We start from the raw sequence: 21,216 nt of genomic DNA, 5'->3' as shown, positions 1-21,216 counted from the left end.
GAACATTCTAATAGAGCAGAAAATATGGTCGAATTTTTTCAGAGCCATTCAACTACTTAAATTAAACATGTGACAATGAGTCTAAAATGCTTTTTGCTTTGTGCGATCAATATTATACATGCCTAAATAAATAAATAAAACAAATATTAATTGTAATTCCTAAACGCATAACTGCAGTCGAATGCAACAATTGCTCAGATTAAAAGACACACAAACACAGTTTTTCCGTTGCGCACTGTTTGCTTACCCATCTCAGCAGGCTGTGCTGTAATATGCCGTGATTATCCCTGATCGTCAGACGGAAAAAATCGCACATAAATTTTCACTTAATTACAGCAGTGAAGGAGAGATGACAAGAGAGAGAGAAACCCGAGGGTGAAAGCGAATGGGGCGTGAGGATCCCCACAAGAAACTGCACACTGTCTGATTCCTCTGCCTCTGAGGGAAATATTTTCACTTGAAAATATAAGCCTGTTTCTGTGTCATCACATCAGTTATACAACCACAGTGCCAAAGGTCTCATTGAACATTACACATTATTGCACAGAGGTTGTACAAAGGTTAGACGAGAGAATGAGGAAATGACACTTAACAAGAGTAGCGCTCATTTTTAGGCGTTCTAGAAAACTCTGCTGTCCCTTCGCATTCTAATCACATCATTCCATGTATATTGATTCGAGAAGGGTCGTTCCAGACAATCTTGGGCAATCAAAACAAACGCCAAGGTTATGAAATAAGATATAAAATATTGCCAAATTAAATTGTTTCCCGGGCTTCCTCAGGGCTGAGAGTAATCAGAATGTTGACGGCACATAAATGAAATGCCATTTTGATTAGAGAGACACAACAGCCCAAAAAGTGACCTCGGCAGCGGGGAAAACAAATCAGATGCTTTGAGGTAATAATAATTTTAAAAAAAGGCTCTCCAAATTATAATAAAATAACAATAAATACAGTTATTACTTAAGAAATCCAAATTTCCAAGCAGAGCTATATATTAAAAAATAAAACAAAACAAATAAACAAATAAATAAATAAAATTAATATAATATAATTAATATAATATAATATAATATAATATAATATAATATAATATAATATAATATAATATAATATAATATAATTAATATAATATAATATAATATAATATAATATAATATAATATAATATAATATAATATAATATAAAACAAATAATGATAAAATAAAAAATAAAATACAATAAATAAATAAAATCTGAAGCTGGGTTTCATACATTGACAAACAAGAATGTGAAAAGTATTGCATGTTTCCTTTCCATATGCACGTTATCTTGAGGTGAATGACCTCCTTGCTTTGGGTGGAGCTGTATTTGCTGTATAGTAGCAATTATACATATTGTTACTAAATGCTGCCAGGAGATGCAGCAGAACAACAGCAATAACTCACATAATGAGGGCTTAGAGCCATGCTTGTAGGCTACTGTATTGTGTTGTTATTTTCCATCAAATACAGCATTAATATAGCATTAATATTCGCTGTAAACAAGAACATCACCTTGTTCGTCCATAGTCCATAACCAGGATTTTAAACATCTGACCAAATGGTCAAAACACATCGTTTTATATGCCTATCAACCTTTCAAAGCATGTTTTCGTGAGTGCAAATTAAATATTCACCTTAGTAAATCTGTCTGCTTGAAAACCCAGCATGATTTTGGTATCCCAGTCAATTATGCCCACTTTTTGCGCCCCTGCCACTCCGCATGAGGCCTAAACAGGACTGCTATGGTAATTCGCAAATTAAAACTGAAAACTTCCTATATTCATGAAGGACTGCAAACTTCACCTAGGTCACAGAGAGTTTGACATAATATTTCATTAGTGTTTCATCAGCCTGGTGTCTTCCTCTTTGCCCTTAGGCTCAGGAATGTCTGTCTCTAAAGCATATCACAGAGTAACTGTATGAATTACTAATATAAGATCTTTATTTGGGTCTAGACCTTCATCTGTGTCACTGTGACAAAAGGCCCCAAATCTCTCCTCATCGTCTTAATCACCGCACACCATATGCTCCCTCCTGAGACCTGTCAGAACTTCAAGCCTCTCCTCAGCCTTTTTTGTTTTATAAATTTCATTATTTTAACCACGTGATAGCTGAAATCGTATGGCTGTGAAGAGGAGATCGCAAAATGACACAACTAATCAGCGTTTAAAGGGGAGAACATCACTTTTGACTTTCTAAGTATTAAACTTTCGGGACAGTGAAGGACAAGTTACTACAGACATGAATTGTCTCTGTCTGATCGGACAGACCTACGTTTTTGCTTGGTAGATGATAAAACGGTGGCTATGTGACAAAACCTGAAAAAGCGACTGGAATCAATCATATCAGACCAGAAAATAACAAAGACTTGCTGGGATCTTTTGAATTGGGCCAAAGAGCAACAAACGACCCAAATTCAGGGTTTGAATTGCAATATAATTATGTATTCTCAATCCAGTTCTGAATAATGCACAACACTGGAGATAATATCCCGGCAGTCACATCACTGAGCCAATGACGGCTAACCAGAAAAGAGATCTGCTTTGGTTTTATTCCAATACTATTTCTGTTCAGTTGAAAACGCTTTCCAGTTTTATTCTTAGTCCATATGTTTGATGAAATGCTGTTTTGCTGCCATAGCTCTCCCATTGGCAATCAACCTCCATCTAAAGCTGCCAGTCACTGATTTGTGGGAAAAAAAATGGGAATTCTGGAAAGAAAAAAAAGATGGGATGAGAGATGTTAATATGGAAAAGAGACAGAGATCTGGACAGCTTAATGATCAGTCTCAGAGCTTAATAAACCCCTGCATGTCAACTCTGACAGTGATCCACATCTTCAACAAAAGACCAGTCCAGGAAAGCGCAATTCAGAACCAAATCAGTTAAACACTCGATTCTGGTGATTACGGTATCTCTATTGAAAAATACCACAACACTTACTGACACTCTATACAATATATATTTTAAAATCATGCTCTTACATGTATGAAAGCTTTTGTTTGACAGGAAGTGTATTGTGAATCTGACAACTTCTTCAAAAATACAATAGAGAAAACATTCCGCCTCCCGCTTATGATAACAATGTTGTATCTTACTATGATAACAATGTAGCATCCTATACATATATGTGAAATTGCAGTTTGCTTTTATACACTCCAATAGCTTCAATCGAAGATCTTGACAAGATTGTGAACACAATAACAGCAATCATCATGTTATGAAAGCGAACTCTTTTTTCCTCCTGTTTATTTTCCCTCCAGTCCTTTTCAGTATATATATTCACACAGGTTTTAACTGTCCTACCCTTTTATAAATCTGCATTACAAATCACATACAAAAAAATATATATATATTTAAAGATTAACTGTAATAGTGTGATGTGCCAGTGCTGCAAAATCTATGAATCTATGACCACTTTGCTATGTTTAACAGCAGATTACAGTAAAAAAACATTCCCTAAATTGCCAAAAGTTTTGGGACGCCTGCCTGTACATGCACGTGAACTTTCAGGGCATCCCATTCTTAATCCGTAGGGTTTAATATGGAATTTGCCCACCCTTTGCAGCTATAACAGCTTCAACTCTTCTGGAAAGGCTTTCCACAAGGTTTAGGAGTGTGTTTATGGGATTTTTTGACCATTCTTCTAGAAGCGCATTTGTGAGGTCGAGAAGGCCTGGCTGGCAGTCTCCGCTCTAATTCATCCCAAAGGTTTTCTATCAGGTTGAGGTCAGGACTCTGTGCAGGCCAGTCAAGTTCCTCCAAACCAAACTCGCTCATCCATGTCTTTATGGACCTTGCTTTGTGCACTGGTGCGCAGTCATGTTGGAACAGGAAGGGTCCATCCCCAAATTGTTCCCACAATGTTGGGAGCATGAAATTGTCTAAAATTTCTTGGTATGCTGAAGCATTAAGAGTTCCTTTCACTGGAACTAAGGGGCCAAGCCCAACCCTTGACCCCCCACCACCACCACCATAACCCCCCCCCCCCCACCAAACTTTACACTTGGCACAGTTCTCCTGGCAACCACCAAACCAGACTCGTCCATCGGATTGCCAGACAGAGAAGCGTGATTAATCACTCCAGAGAACACATTTTTACTACGGCCAGTGGATTCCAGTGGTTGCGTGCTTTACACCACTGCATCTGATGTAAGGCTTGGATGCAGCTGCTCGGCCATGGAAACCCATTCCATGAAGCTCTTTACAGACTGTTCTTGAGCTAATCTGAAGGCCACACAAAGTTTGGAGGTCAGTATTGAATCTGCATAAAGTTGGTGACTTCTGCGCATTGTGTGCCTCAGCATGCGCTGACCCCACTCTGTGATTGACTGTGGAATATGTAGTAGTGAGGAAATTTCACGAATGGACTTATTGCACAGGTGGCAACCACGCTTGAATTCTCTGAGCTCCTGAGAGCGACCCAGTCTTTCACAAATGTTTGTAGAAGCAGTCTGCATGCCTAGGTGCTTGATTTTATACACATTTGGCCATGGAAGAGATTGGAATATCTTAATTATTTGGAGGGGTGTCCCAATATTTTTGGCAATATAGTGTATGTTGGCACCAAATATACATTTACATTACATTTAAATATTAAATTCAAGTATTTAAGACATTTATTAGTTTATTTCAACCAAAATAAAGATACTGATACCAAAGTAAAAAGAAAAAAAACTTTTTTGTTTTTCATTCCAATTTTTAAAAAAATAAATAATGCATAAGAATAGTAGCATAACAATTAGCATTGTTTTTATTTGCTGAAGATTTGTTTTTACAAAGTTTCTTGTTTTTTAATTTTTTTTTGGTGTCTACAGTAGTCTATTGTGTTAAAGAAGGACATTCTCATACTCTTTATTTTAAGGTGCCTTGTTACATTGTAATTATACATTTACGTACTGAGAAAGAGAGTAGCTATGTGCTTTTCGTACATAATGAAATTAATTTTTGTGGCAAAAAACATGGAAATAATTTGTCGTTTTTATCCTATTGTTTTTCTGTGTCATTGTATGTTTTGGCTCTTTTACAGTTGTAAGCTGTAAGGACTTGAGATAACTGAAATCATTTGGCGAAGTGATATAGAACTGTAATGTGGTCAAAACTTGCCTGGAACTACTATAGCCGTGCGTTTCCCTGAAAATAATTGCACATCTAGAGCATTCGCCAACCAATCAGATTCAAGCAATCACAGCCTAGTTTAGGGTTAGTTGCTTGTATTTATGCATAATCTACTGTTATTACTATAGTAAGTACATGTAACATATGTAACAAGGACACTGTGAAATAAAGTGTTACCGAAGAAAATTCCAGTTTTGCTAGCCTGCTTGGATTTCACAGTGTGATTCTGAATAGAGTATTTCATCGTGTGATTTTTACTATAGCATTTTCAGGAACCACACATACATACCACCGCATTAGCCGCTTGTCACTTCCTCAATAGTTGAGGTTAAATAAAGGGCTTAATTCATTTATTTTTGTGTTATTAATTAGAAAAAATAAGGACGGGGCACAAAAGGGGGATAATGCAGCTGGGATGAGCTCATCAACACTGCAGTGAATGCTTTATTTATTAGTTGCGGTGTTCTAATGTGCCCTAATGACATTGATATTCATTACACCTTGCCCCAAGAGCACTTACTCTCACATGTGTGTGTGTGAGAGAGAGACAGAAAGAGAGAGACAGAAAGAGAGAGTTTGTCATTATGGTGCGTGTTTGTGGATGTTGTGTGTGTGTGTGTGTGTGTGTGTGTGTGTGTGTGTTCTCTCTCCTTATTATTATGCTCTCCCTCTATGGACCTCCGAGACCCAACTGCACATAAAACCCTGCTTCATTATTCCTCAATTAATTTAGCGGCATGTTTAAAACCTCAGCGTGTGTGTACCAATGTCATTACGCCGATGTAATCCCAAGACTTCAGTGTCCTGATGACTGTGATGGTGGGTGGTCTTTATTGTCTAAAGCTTTGTGTTTCAAACGATTTTTCTTCAGGAACCACATTGTATCTTAGACATCAAGTAGCGACCCAACATTGAATTTGATTGAATTTTGATATATCCATGTTGAAAGCAAACATGTATTTCATGTAGTTTAGGACAGATTTTCTTTAACCTTGCATAAACGTGTTCTACATGTTTACAGTTTATAAGGATGAGGGCATGTCAAATAACCTTGCCTGCATTTGTCTAATTTGGCTGTTTGAGATGAATTTGCTGTAAAACACAGAAGTGTTTCTTTGGATGGGTGTTAATTTCTCTTTTACGTCAACAATAAATATTTAGGAAGTGTTTTTTGCTTCCCTTGATAAGCTTATTTAAAGGCATATTTTACTCACCCTCATGTCGTTCCAAACCTGTAAGCATTTTTTTTTCTTCTGCAGAACATAAGACATTTTGAAGAATGTTGGTAACCAAACAATATGTTTGTATTTATTTTCAAGTATTTTAAAGAGATAGTCCACACAAAAGTAACAAATCTGTCATAATTTACTCACCCTCATGTCTTTCCAAACCTGTATTTATTTATGTATTTACTTACGTACTAGTTTACTTACTTATTTACTTATTTATGTACTTACTTATTTATTTACTTACTTACTTACTTACTTACTTACTTACTGACTTACTTACTGACTTACTTACTGACTTACAATGGACAATTTTTTGGGGGGGTTACCAAGATTCTTTAAAACATCTTTAAATAAATAAACAAACAGGTTTGGAAAGACATGAGTGTGAGTAAATAATGACAGAATTTTGATTTCTTTAAAATATTTAAAAATAAATACACAAATATTTACACAAACATAAAAAAAACCCCTAAAACTATTCACAATGTTAAAGGATTAGTTCACTTTCAAATAAACTTTTGCTGATAAATTTACTCACCCCCTTGTCATTCAAGATATCCATGTCTTTCTGTCTTCAGTCGAAAAGAAATGAAGATTTTTGATGAAAAGATTTCAGGATATTTCTCCATATAATGGAAGTCAATAGACCCCATACGGGTCAAGGTCCAAATGAGAGGTTCAGTACAGCTTCAAAAGGGCAAAACCACATCAAACGGTACCAGACGATCAATAAGGGTCTTATCTAGCGAAACGATCAGTCATTTTTTTAAAAATAAATACATTTTAAGTTTTATAAGCTCAAATACTCGCCGTGCTCTGTTCAGTGATGCACGCTCGTGACGTCACGTAATACACAATTACGTTGAAAAGGTCACGCTAGACGCAGGCGGAAGTACAGAGTCAGTGTTTACAAATGTGCGGAAGGAGGACCGTAGGTGTTTCTCAATGTCAAGGATCCTTCCTCTGCAGGACTGGTCCTTCCAAGTCACTTCCTTCAGAGGCTAGGCGAGGCTCCTCTTTAGCATTCGGAGAACACGTAAATGGAACAGGCTAGCAAGTGCACGTCAGCCTCATTACGTCAGTGAAAAGGTCCGTTAGCCATCAATAACGTAATTTGTATAATATCAATACGGTTGTAATTTGTACTGGCATTTAAAAGTTAAACTTTACTTATATTTACTACGGTTATAAAAAATGTTTGGTAACATAAATACTTACACTTGAAAGCATATTGCCCCGTTAACGCTCCGACTCCGACGTCCGATATTTTGCATTTTTTGAACAAGATAGCAAAGCTGCGCGCATAGGATTGTGGGTGATTTGAGAACGCTAAGTGCGCAAAGTCTACTCGTATGCATCCTTTCCTGTATATGGCATATTTTTCGAACGAAGGACTCAGACCTCGGTTGAAATTCCGAGGATCCTCGACATTGGAACAGCCCTTCGACGGATGTCGATGACGTAGCATCCTCGGAATTCTGGCTTCCGAGGATCCTTCCTTGACATTGAGAAACGCCTCGTATCCACATATTCAAACGCCTTTGCGCCTGCGTCTAGCGTGACCTTTTCAACGTAATTGTGTTTTACTTGACGTCACGAGCGCGCAACACTGAACAGAGCAAGGCGAGCATTTGTGCTTATAAAACGTAAACTTTATTTATTTTAAAAAAATGACCGATCGTTTCGCTAGATAAGACCCTTATTGATCGTCTGGTACCGTTTGATGTGGTTTAAAGTCCTTTTGAAGCTGTACTGAACCTCTCATTTGGACCTTGAATCATATGGGGTCTATTGAATTCCATTATAAGGAGGAATATCCTGAAATGTTTTCATCAAAAATCTTCATTTCTTTTCGACTGAAGACAGAAAGACATGGATATCTTGGATGACAAGGGGGTGAGTAAATTATAAGCAAAATTTTATTTGAAAGTGAACTAATCCTTTAAAACAATTAAAAATGATAATGTTGCAAAAGCTTTTATATTTTTATATTTCATTTTATATTTCATAAATGCTGTTCTTTTGAACTTTCTATTCCTCCAACTGTTTTCAACATTGTTAATAATAATAAATGTTTATTGAGCAGCAAATTGGCATATTAGAATGATTTCTGAAGGATCATGTGACTCTAAAGACTGGAGTAATGATACTGAAAATTCATCTTTGAATCACAGAAATAAATTGCATTTTAAAGTATATTCAAATAGAAATAAAAATATTTCACAATAATACTGTTTTTGCTGTATTTTGCATCAAATAAATGCAGCCTTGGTGAGCAGAAGAGACTTCTTTCAAAACCATTAAAAAATATTAATGATTCCAAACTTTTGACTGGTAGTGTATATACACACATTGTTCCCACCAGTCGAGTTTTGGTGGTGCACTTATCTTGTAGATATGATCATTTCAATTATTCAAGGCAGTAATAGGCCACGTTCTCCACTAATGGGCACTGTTGCATTCTGGGTAAGGCACGTACAGTAAGGAGAAAGCAGCTAATAGGAGGATCAGATAATTTCTTTAAAATTATCAGTTAACCGCATGCTGTAGGTCATTTAATAAACTGGTTCCCATAGGGGCGGAAGGTCGTTGTCATTAGCAACAGATTACTGGTGTTTTGTGGTCGTAAACAGACGGATTTGCGATAGTTTGTCCTGCTCAAATGGTTTCTGGGGGGAAAGACAGCAGGTGTAATTACATCCATTCCATAGGGAACAGAGACGCAGGTCAGGCTTGTTATGAGGATGGAGAAGAGACAGGTGGATGTTGTTTGTTACTGTTGACTGGTTGAGAGTAAGCACTATTTAGTGCTTAAATATTCAAGGCAATGCAATTGACAGGAAAAGCATATTTGTGTGCATGTGCCTCCTCAGGGGCGTAATTATATCTGTTTTTGTTTGCTACAGGATAAAAAAGAAAGGTTGACAATCTAGTCTTTCACTGTTGTTTTTATATATCTACTCTGAGCATAAAGTATGGTCTACAAGACTATTTGAAGCAGTAAAAAGGATGGAAGGAATCAGAAGATCCTCCTGTTGAATTCCCTTAAGTGTATTATTTCTGTACCTCTGAGACTTATAACTAAAATGATGGACACTTCAAGCAGGAGTGTCCAAAGTCCGGCCCGGGGATGAATTTCAAACAGCCCAGTTTGTTTATTAAAACATTTTATATGTGGTCCGCCACACAAATCATGTAGTTTCACAATGTCAACACCAGGTGTAGCAGTGAGTTACAACAATTTGATAACTGCTGTCTGTTGCGTATGAGAAACCTTACATGCAGCAAAAGCAGAACAGCGCTAACCGTTTGAACTGCGCCACATGGACTTTTTCTCCAAAAGACAGCAGGGCGAGCTCAGAACAAATGCATTTACGTTGACCGGTCTTAATCACTTGACCACTAAACAGTGGGTGATCCAGTCAGAAGCGTTTCAAATTTGGTGCAGAGGTCTCCAATACAAACCATAAATGTCTTGTAACCATATTATGGTAACCATTTATTGTTACTTTTACTTCATGGGGTGCCATGTGTGGTTTTTCCTGTGGTTATCATGATCTAAATGTATGGTACTATGAAAGGTCAATGGTTAATTTAATTAATAGTAGAATTGTGAATGTTTTCAAATGTATTGTGAAATTATCTAACTAAATGTCATATGCTTTGCAAAAGTTTCCGTTTATTGTCACATTTACTAAAAACTAACTAACTAAATATAATATTATGACATTTTCAATTTATTTTCACATTAACTGGCTAACTAATTAAATATAATATGCTTTATGAAATCTTCTAATTGTTTTCACATTCACTAACTAACTAACTAACTAACTAACTAACTAACTAACTAACTAACTAACTAACTAACTAACTATAATATGGTTTATAAAATGTTCTAATTATTTTCACATTCCCTAACTAACTAACTAACTAACTAACTAACTAACTAACTAACTAACTAACTAACTAACTAACTAACTATACTATACTATACTATACTATACTATACTATACTATGCTTTATGAAATGTTCAAATTATTTTCACATTCACTAACTTACTAACTAACTAACTAACTAACTAACTAACTAACTAACTAACTATAATATGCTTTATTACATTTTCAAATTATTTTCACATTAACTAACTAACTACAATATGCTTTATGAAATGTTCAACTTATTTTCACATTAACTAACTAACTAACTAAAATATGCTTTATGAAATGTTCAAATTATCACATTCACTAACCAACTAACAAACAAACAAACAAACTAAATAACTAACTCACAAACTAACTAACTAACTAACTAACTAACTAACTAACTAACTAACTAACTAACTAACTAACTAACTAGCTAACTAACTAACTAACTAAGTAACTAACTAACAAAGTAACTAACAACAACTAAATACAACATGCTTTGTGAATGCTTCAATTTATTGTGACATTTTTAAATTAATTTCATATTCACTAACTAAATATAACATGCTCTGAAATGATACACCATAATATGCTTTGTAAATGTTTAAATAAATTTGTTACATAAATAAACAAATAAATAATTCATTTAAATATAAATGCATTCTGTTCTATCTGTTGTGCTTCGAGAAATTTCTGAATGCAAGGTCACATAAACACCCCTAAGAAACAGTACATGACGTTATGTGAATATCTAGATCTTTAGAAGAGGTGAGAAGTTTATAACGTTAGACTTGTTCATAGGCATCCAGTGCTATGTAGAAGTCAGATAGAGACACCACTGCTCTCGCTGTTTCGTCTCCATTTCCTAGCTCTATGGGACATCTGGTGTCACTACGCCCCTCAGCTGTGCCGCTACGATCTCATGGGCTCATGGCCTGGCACAAAACGCCATTGTGTGGCCGCTAAGGAACAGGTGGCGCATCACAAGAGGGCAGTGCAACAAGACTCATTATAACAAGAGAGGCAACAGCCTGTCCCCTCTATACGGTGCCCATACAATGACCGACAGGCCCCTCGGCACTGGTCCCATCACCAAACATCTGTCTGAGGACCCGTTACTCTGTGAACCACAGCAAAGTTGAGGGGAAAATATGGTAAATGATCATTCTAAGCATAACAATTCAAGGCAGTGTGCATATGAAGACACTGAAAAAAAACATAAATACCATACTGCATCCACCAGGGAACTATCCCACTCACTTTCATGGAAGAACAGACGTCCTTAGTTAAAGAATTACAGTATTATAATTGAAGGATTACAGTATAATTCAATCCTCAACTCATCTATCCATCCATCATATCACTATTTCTATCCATCCATCCATTCATCAATTCATTGATAATTCAATCCTCAACTCATCCATTTAAACACATTGAATCTATCATCCATCCATCCATCCATCCATCCATCCATCATATCACTATTTCCATCCATCCATCCATTCATCAATTTATTGATAATTCAATCCTCAACTCATCCATTTAAACACTTTGAATCCATCCATCCATCCATCCATCATATCACTATTTATATCCATCTATCCATCCATCCAATCATCAATTCATTGATAATTCAGTCCTTAACTCATCCATTTAAATGCATTGAATCCATCCATCCATCAATCAATCATATCGCTATTTCTATCCATCCATCCATTCATCAATTTATTGATAATTCAGTCCTTAACTCATCCATTTAATCACTTCTATCTATCTATCATCTATCTATCTATCTATCTATCTATCTATCTATCTATCTATCTATCTATCTATCTATCTATCTATCTATCTATCTATCTATCTATCTATCTATCTATCTATCTATCTATCTATCTATCTATCTATCATCTATCTATCTATCTATCTATCTATCTATCTATCTATCTATCTATCTATCTATCTATACATCCATCCATCCATCATATCACTATTTCTATCCATCAATCCATCAATTTATTCATCCATCATATCACTATTTCCATCCATCCATCAATTAATTCATCCATCATATCACTATTTCTATCCATCAATCCATCAATTTATTCATCCATCATATCACTATTTCCATCCATCCATCCATCCATCCATCCATCCATCCATCTAAATGTAAAAACATAAATTCAGTCAGTTCTGTCCAAATGTTACAAACAAGACTTCAGCAAATCTTTCCATCCATTCTGTATTTGAGGCACTATGTTTTTGTGCATGTGTGATTGTTTGTGTGTGTAGTATCTGCACAGTACGCCTGTGATTTTAAAGCCGACCCCCACAGACTGAACAAACCCCCGGGCGTGAGTGTGTGTTTGTCTGTTTACACATGCGCCCGTATGAGGGCCTCGTACCTCTCTTCTTGGAATCCTTTCTGACGCTGGGTCTGGCAGCAGGCTGGAGCTCGGCCTCTGTTGACATATTAAATCCTTATTCCTTTACCGTGCAGCTGGGTGGCTGTGACTGGCTCATCTAGAGGGGCTTTCCACTGACTCGGGAACAGTCCACCGCTGCCTCTAGCCTCGACACGGCATCTCATTCACTCCCAGCAAGGGCTGCAAGGGAAGAGATAAAAGACATTTTGAATTAATTTAACCAAGTGTTATAAACTTAAAACCCATGGATCCATAGCATTGGGATGGGCTTTTGGAATTTACCAAATTGGTCTCATGACATGACATACACAAACACAATAAAAATGCAATTAATGCATACAATGACTTGTATTCTATAATGAGCATTTATATATGCATTCATTGTGTGTGTGTGTGTATGTGTGTATATATATATATATATATATATATATATATATATATATATATATATATATATATATATATATATATATATATATATATATATATATATATATATATATATGCTCATTATTGACTTTTTTCTCACAATTCTCACTTATTTTCACAGAATTGAGTTATGAAGTCCAATTCTGAGGAAAATACTTTTTTTCAGAATATTTATATAATCTTTTTCTCTCACAATTCTGATTTTATAACTCGCAATTGCGACTTTATATCCTTCAGTTCTGACTTTATAAACCGCAAAGATTTTTTCAGAATTGCGAGATGTAAACTTAAAAAAAAAAAGTCAGACTTGTGAGATAAAAAGTCGCAATTACCTTTTTTATTTTTTATTCAGTGTCGGAAACAAGCTTCCATACTACCACCTGTCCTGGTATCATAATGACGGGGGAAAAAAGGAAATTCTCAAAACACTTATTAAGTTTTGTACTAACCAACACTTGCCAAAAAACTTTGTCAAGAATGTCTTTGGTGTTTTTTAAAAAGTCAGATTATTTGACCTTTTTATGATTAGGTAAGGTTAGTTCATGTTGTAAAATGTCACAGTGTGCAACCTTCCAAAAATGTTAAAAATATTTATGAATTAATAAAACATGACATTTGTATAAATAAGTAAATAAATACATTTCTATTGCATTTATTGAAAGTTAAGGCGTATTTATTATTCATTCAACCCTTATATATACACTGAAATTAAAAATGTAAATATCACACACGGCACCTTATCTGCAGCATATATGCAGTAAATACTAAAACCAGCAATAAACAAAGATCTACCTTTTAAAGTGAAAGTGTTTTTTTTTTTTGTGTGTTTTTTTTCACAAACTAGCATATTCAAGTCTGGCATAAACCGGAATACAAAACTTTAGAAGGCCAGATGTCTTCTGAAAGCCCTGTAGATGACAACTTGCAGAAAATGTTAAATGTTAATAATGTTGATGTTAATAATGTTCCGTTGCTCTTTCCAAAGGATGTTTTGGCTTGTTTTCTCGCAGAGTTTCCTCTCCCTGCAGCAGGAAAGAGGCAGGAGGAAGCACTACATTGTTTCATCAGCTCTCTCTCCCTTCTCTTTCGCCTCTCACCTTGTCATTGCATGAGCAAACAGTGCCAGCCCTTTTTTCCTGTGCACCTCCACCATCGCCTCCTTCACTTCCGTAAGCAGCTCTCTCCTCTCGGGTGGTGGAAAGCACCTTTCATGTGTTAATTGGCCTCAGTGGCACTGTAGCATCACTGCAGGTGCCAGAGACATCAGCAGATCAAAACCCGCTCCACCTCACTGTGCTCTGCCCCACACAACAGCAATCAGACGAAGAAGAGACCACAGGGACCGTCACTAACTGCTCAGGCAGGCCGACCGAACAACATGGCATCACTTAGAAATCGATACACCTCGAGATGTATCGACTGGGATGAGTCAATGCCTCCAAGACATAACACAGCAGAACAACCTGAGTATAGGACATGAGTCTATGGCCTTCCATGATATAATCTAAATAAATAAAAAAATCGACATTTTTAAGAGATATCTAACTCAAAAATTTAATTTCCCTCATTATTTACTCACAATCCCCATCCCCATATGGGATAGGGTTATTAAATAAAACAAAAACTAACAAAAAACTATATATATATATATAATCTGCATTGTTTATCCTTTTGATCTTTCATTCAAAAATTTCACAAAACTCTAACCTTTGAAGTGAAATTATTGAAAGTGTGGGGTAAATCACATTATGAATCACATTATGTATGTCTCCAAAGAAAATAAAGAAGGAAGGAAAATAAAAGCAGATTTATTTTTACAGCCATCTTTGATCATATTTACCAGGGGTGCCAATATATATAACTTATTTTATTTCATTTTTCATTTTGTTTGAACAAAGTTTAACTTTAAATTCTAAAATAAAAAAATACATATACGTATTTTATGTATATATATAAAATAACACAAAAACCCACAAAATATTAAATCTTTAAAATAAAAAATAAAAAATAAAATGTAAAAAATTATTTGAAACAATAAAAAATAATAAAAGTTGATAAATGAAAACAAAAGTGAAAAAAGTTGTCATGTTTCGGGCCCCATTGATTTTCATTGTATGGACAAAAAACGTCCATTAATAAATGTGATACAAATGTAATAATATAAATATAAAGCAAAAAATAAAGCAAATGTAAAAACATGTAATATAAAAATATATAATATATAAAGTCATTGAGGTTTTGAACGTCACAAGGGTGAATAAATGATGACAATTGTCATTTTTGGGAGAACTATCCCTTTAAAGATATGTGGTAGTATCAGATGTACTTGCAATGTAGATATGGGGTATTTTGGATGTGATTTAGAAGCTCAGTCCCAAGCTTCCACATCTGAAATGTAAAGCTTTAATACCAGTAAATCAGTAGAATTAGTCTGCCCCACAAAAAAACAAAATGTATCGCAAAGTTAAAGCCCAAACACATCAGTTCTGAGCGCAGTAGCTTTAAGAGGCTAGTCTACATAAAGCCCCTAAAGTCCCGGGCTCCGCTCAGCAGGCCGGGGTAGTGGCCACTGTAAGCCGCCGCCGAGGGGATTTAAACAGCCATTTCATTTCGAGCTCCAGCCCTGAGCTTCAGCCACCGCCTGGCCACGCGCCGCACATTGTGTGCAGAACATTTAATTCCGAATGGAGAGAGCATGTCGCAGAGCAGCAGAGATTCACACGGTGCTCTTTATCTGAGAGAAACACACAGAGAGGAGCTGTGAGTCAGTCCAATTACTGCCATTATCTCTCGGAGAGAGGGAGAGCGAGTTCTCCAATAAACATTTTCCCATTCTAGCCTTTTTCTTTCCATTTTCATTAGCCTCTCTCTTTACCTTCGTACATCTGGAATCGCATAATCCTTGATTCTGCTGGCTCACTGTCCTGCACTGAAAATCTGTGAATATCATATTGTCACTTTCAGGAAAAATACCATTGTTTGCGTCACCTTTTGTGTATTGAACATGTGCACAAAAAACTAATATAAAATAAAAAATTGTGGCACAGCAGTCGACATACACTGATCCGGCATAACATTATGACCTAATATTTTGTTGGTCCCCCTTTTGCTGCCAAAACAGCCCATGGACTCCACTAAACCCCTGAAGGTGTGCTGTGGTGTCTGGCACCAAGATGTTAGCAGCAGATCCTTTAAGTCCTGTAAGTTGCGAGGTGGGGCCTCCATGGATCGGACTTGTTTGTTCAGCACATCCCACAGATGCTCGATTGGATTGAGATCTGGGGAATTTGGAGGCCAAGTCAACACCTCAAACTCGTGCTCCTCAAACCATTCCTGAATCATTTTTGTTTTGAGGCAATTTGAGCTACAGTAGCTCATTTGTTTGATCTGACCACGCGGGCCAGCCTCCGCTCCCCACATGCATCAATGAGCGTTGGCCGCCCATGACCCTGTCGCTGGTTCACCACTGTCCCTTCTTTGACCACTTTTGATAGATACTGACCACTGCAGACCGGGAAAACCCCACAAGAGCTGCAGTTTTGGAGATGCTCTGACCCTCGTCTAGCCATCACAATTTGGCCCTTGTCAAACTCGCTCAGATCCTTACGCTTGCCCATTTTTCCTGCTTCTTACACATCCACTTTGAGGACAAAATGTTCACTTACTGCCTAAAATATCCCACCCAGTAACAGGTGCCATGATGAAGAGATAATCAGTTTTATTCACTTCACCGGTCATAATGTAATGCCTGATTGGTGTATGATCCTTGATGCTCAAATGGGATAAGCAGGTTCTACATGCAGTGTCATCTTTTTGTCCAATTCTTTTCCTCTCTTCCTAGTAATTTCTTAACACGAATGGTTCTCATGAAGCAAAAAAAAACAAAAAATTCACAAATGTACACATTTCCTCTCAGAAACATATTAGCTTAATGAAAGTTTCTCCATGAAGGCAAAGACTAAATACTAAATATTCTCTGTTATTTGCCCTCCTCTCTTCCTCCATGAGACATACGGCGAGGTTTGGTGCATCATTCTCCTGAGGCACTGGAGATATTTCTAATATCTAGGCTAAGGTCTCCTCTGGGACACGCCACACATTCAGAGCATGCGAGGAAAGTGGGTGAGCCGGAGAAGTTTACCTTGCATGAAAAGTGGTGACCAAGCCACCAGACAGAAGTAAATCCTTTGTGGTTGCCTTTCGTGTTTTTTCTTTATCGGTTTATTTCCGAACGGACTGCAGATGTAGTGAAATGTTTGGTGAGATAAAACACGGCTCTGCAGGACTCAGAGTAGATGTGCTTACAAAACCAAAAGCATGAAAAACTCACTGCATGGATGTAGGAATTAAGCTCATATCCTCTTATCTGTCATATCTATTCTGCGTGTGAACTTGGATGTGCACCAGAAAACCACCTAATGGAGTCGTGTGCACTCCAGTATGGATTCCAACTGGTATAAATCTAAATCAACTTGATTTGCTACAGTCAGGGTTTGAAACTAACACCCGCCAACCCGCCAAATGCGGGTAAAAATCAACTGTGGCGGGTAACGCTGTCAAATCACTAGCCATCTGGAGGGTTAACTATACTTATGTTTACTCACGTTGCTGGGGAAGTTTGTGTAAGCCAAATATGTGCAGATTTAGCGCAAATACTCAACTCGTGGGTCATCATGATTTGTTAAATACAGCGTATTGTGCAGATGTGCGCATATCTGGCTTACTTGAATACACATCACTAGTAGGCAACAAACAGCATGCTTGTTCATTTGCATTGAAGCAATAGCGAAGATTATAAAACATAATAATGTGGCGATACCTGCCTAGGGTAACTAACCCAAGTGAAAAAAGCAAATACCCACCAAGCAACGAAGCAGAACCAGTCTTATCCTGAGACCATAGGTTTGTTTTGTACTGTATTGATCTGTCCACCTTAGGGATGAAACGATTACCGGTTTTACGATAAACCACAATAAAATATAGTGACGGTTAGTAATATAGTTTAAAATTTAATTATCATTAAAACCACGTGTGATTATCAAGACTTTGAAAACTCGCGGTAAATCCTGTCGAGTCAGCGTCAGTCTGGTGCAGGTGCAGCGCGCAACGCTGTTTTTGAATGAGAAGAAATGGCAGAAGGCAGTGACAGCACCGGGAGATTTTCCAGCTTTCTAAAAGGACCAAATCTGAGGTGTGGTCATATTTTGGCTTTTACAAAAGTCCTGAGGGAAACTTAATCGAAGACCCTGTCTGCAGAACATGCCAGAAGAAAGTCGCTGTAATAGGGGAAACACTTCAAAACTACGAACGCAAGGCAAGTGGACTTTGACCTCAATACCAAAACTACGTCTGGGAAATAATAAGGTGAAGCGAACGAACAAATTCAGACAAGACAAGACTAGGGTGACATTTAAGGGATAATAATCAGGGCTTGACATTAACAACCGCCATTTGCGGGTGTAACGTTATTTCGGCTGCACACTAGCCACTTTGGCGGTTGAACTTATTATAGTCTTCTCAAAAGCCATCTGTTATAATCGCGTTGCGCATTAAGGGCGTGGCCACTTTGAGTCAGTGACAGGTGGATAGCCATTTATCTGCTGTCTGTTAGTCATCATGTCACTTCAGCTCCGCCCACGTCCCGCCTCTTTGCCCATTTTCTGTTATCCGGGAGTGACGCGCGATGACGCGCTGCCATGATGGCGACGGCCAGCTCGTCCCTACTTGAAGCTTCAAAACTGCTCTTCAGAATCCTATGGGTGACGTCACGGACACTACGTCCATATTTTTTTACAGTCTATGTGTATTGCTCATGGTTAATTCATGAACTTTTCATGAAAAATGTATGTAACTTTACAGTGCATTAACTAATGTTAATAAATACAACTTTCGATTTGAAAAATGTATTAGTAAATGTTGAAATTAACATTAACAAAGATTAGTAGAGGTGCAGTTCATTATAAGTTCACGTTAACTAATGTAGTTCACTAATGTTAACCATTTAAACCTTTCTTTTTGGCTAGTAGAAGTTCTGAATGGCAGGAAATTTTAAAAAAGTTGTAGCCAAATTGGCCGGTGAGTGAAAAAGTTAATTTCAAAGCACAACACACAATTAGCATAGAAACATTTTCTAGATGAAATCGTATATAAATTCATGCCCTTAACAGCACAGCTGTGAGAAATAATATAGCTATAACAAAAATTCAGAAAAAGAAAGCGTAGACTTAAACTAATTGACTAGTCGGTTGGTGGACAGTTTGACTTGACAATCGCTAATTGTTACCTAGCAAAACTGTTAAACAGCTACCACTATAATAGTACTCATGTATTTGCAAATACTACAAGAGGAAGGAGTCCTGCAGGGGGGAGAGGGTGAAATCAAACTACGATTTGGACAAGTCAAAGTGTGAAAAATGCTTAAAAAGTGAAGTAAAGTTCAAGGAGATCGAAGAATGAGGAACGTTTTGCTGAAACAATGTCAGGTCACACACAGCCAGCAGCAGTTAACACAAAGGAAAGAATGATTTTCTTTACCAAGGTCATACAATTCAAACCTCCTACGTCCTCTTGGCATTACTTCAGCTTCCATCTTTGAGAAGATCAGAGGCGAACTAGTTGCATACAGTAGCTGGGATAGACTTCAACAGACATCAACAGACAAAACTAGTACATCCAGTGATGGATACACCTTGTAGAGCACAGAAATTAACATGGCAGAGGACTATTCCGTGCCTCCCACTTCTACTGGGACAACTGCCGCTACTATAAATCCATCCGGAATATTCCTTCACGCTTTCCAAGACTAATTGACGCTCTATAAAAAGCTCCTGAAAGAATTGTGCATCCCGCTACTTCTAAAGGATCATCCACCATGCCAGGGACTACAGCACCCACGAAGCTATGGAAGAGTAAGGAGGGCAAGAGGAGGAGGAGGAGGAAACAGTAAATTGGATGCCCATAAGTAGCACACTGCCAACAAGCCTGCTTAATCCCCATAAATCACCCACCACTAACAGGCACACAGTGCCAGGCGCTGCGGCCGGCTGTGGGTGCCGGGGCTAGTGCACACTTCTCTGGCCACATCTCGGCCAGTCTTATAGGAACCCTGCTGACACTGCCGTTTACAGACCAGCTGGGGTCAAATAGTCAAGACATGCTATACAGACAAATACTGAGGCTTTATTACAGTAGTGATGTTTGCTAAAACTTGGGGGTGGGCTCTTTTGATTTTGGCAAGTAAGCAACTAGCCCAAACACCCTAGTAATCACCCAGAACACTATAGTAACCACCTAGCAGTGTTACTGTTAATGGAAAGTAACTGAACTTGAACTGAGTTGAACTGAACAGAAACTGAGTTTCTCAATGAATGAATGAATGAATGAATGGGAAATTCGATGAATGGATGGATGGATGGATGGATGGATGGATGATGGATGATGGATGCATGGATGCATGGATGCATGGATGGAAGGAAATAGAGATAGGATGGATGGATGGAAATAGTGATATGGATGGATGGATGGAAATAGAGATATGATGGATGGATGGAAAGAGTGATATGATGGATGGATGGATGGATGGATGGATGGAAGGATTTGTGGGTGGATGGATGAATGGATGGATGGATGCATGGATGTACGGAAATAGAGATATGATAGATGGATTGAAATAGAGATATGATGGATGGATGGATGGATGGATGGATGGATGGATGGATGGATGGATGGATGGATGGATGGATGGATTGATGGATGGATGGATGGAAATAGTGACATGATGGATAGATAGATTGATGGACGGATGGAAATAGTGATATGATAGATGGATGGATGGATGGAAGGATAGGTAGGTGGGTGGGTGGGTAGGTGGGTAGGGTGGATGGATGGATGAATGAATGGATGGATGGATGCATGGATGGATGGATGGATGGACAGACATAGAGATATTATGGATGGATGGAAATAGTGATATGGATGGATGGATGGATGGATGGATGGATGGATGGATGGATGGATGGATGGATGGATGGATGGATGGATGGATGGATGGAAGGAAATAGAGATAGGATGG

The 21,216-nt window shown here is 37.5% G+C and overlaps 1 protein-coding gene across 1 annotated transcript in view; it reads right to left on the bottom strand.

Moving 5' to 3' along the window:
• dab1a (DAB adaptor protein 1a) overlaps positions 1–12,762 on the bottom strand; it is a gene marked incomplete at both ends in the record, with an annotated part of 133,572 nt that extends 120,810 nt beyond the window's left edge. The window contains one exon of the mRNA XM_079831206.1: positions 12,696–12,762. Within this exon, the coding sequence (XP_079687332.1) occupies positions 12,696–12,762 (67 nt within the window). The remainder of the gene's footprint in view (positions 1–12,695) is intronic.
• Positions 12,763–21,216: the final 8,454 nt, after the last annotated feature.

Source organism: Gobio gobio, assembly GCF_949357685.1.
Source record: "Gobio gobio genome assembly, chromosome: 12".
NCBI lineage: Eukaryota > Metazoa > Chordata > Actinopteri > Cypriniformes > Gobionidae > Gobio > Gobio gobio.
This window is presented reverse-complemented; position numbering and strand designations above follow the sequence as displayed.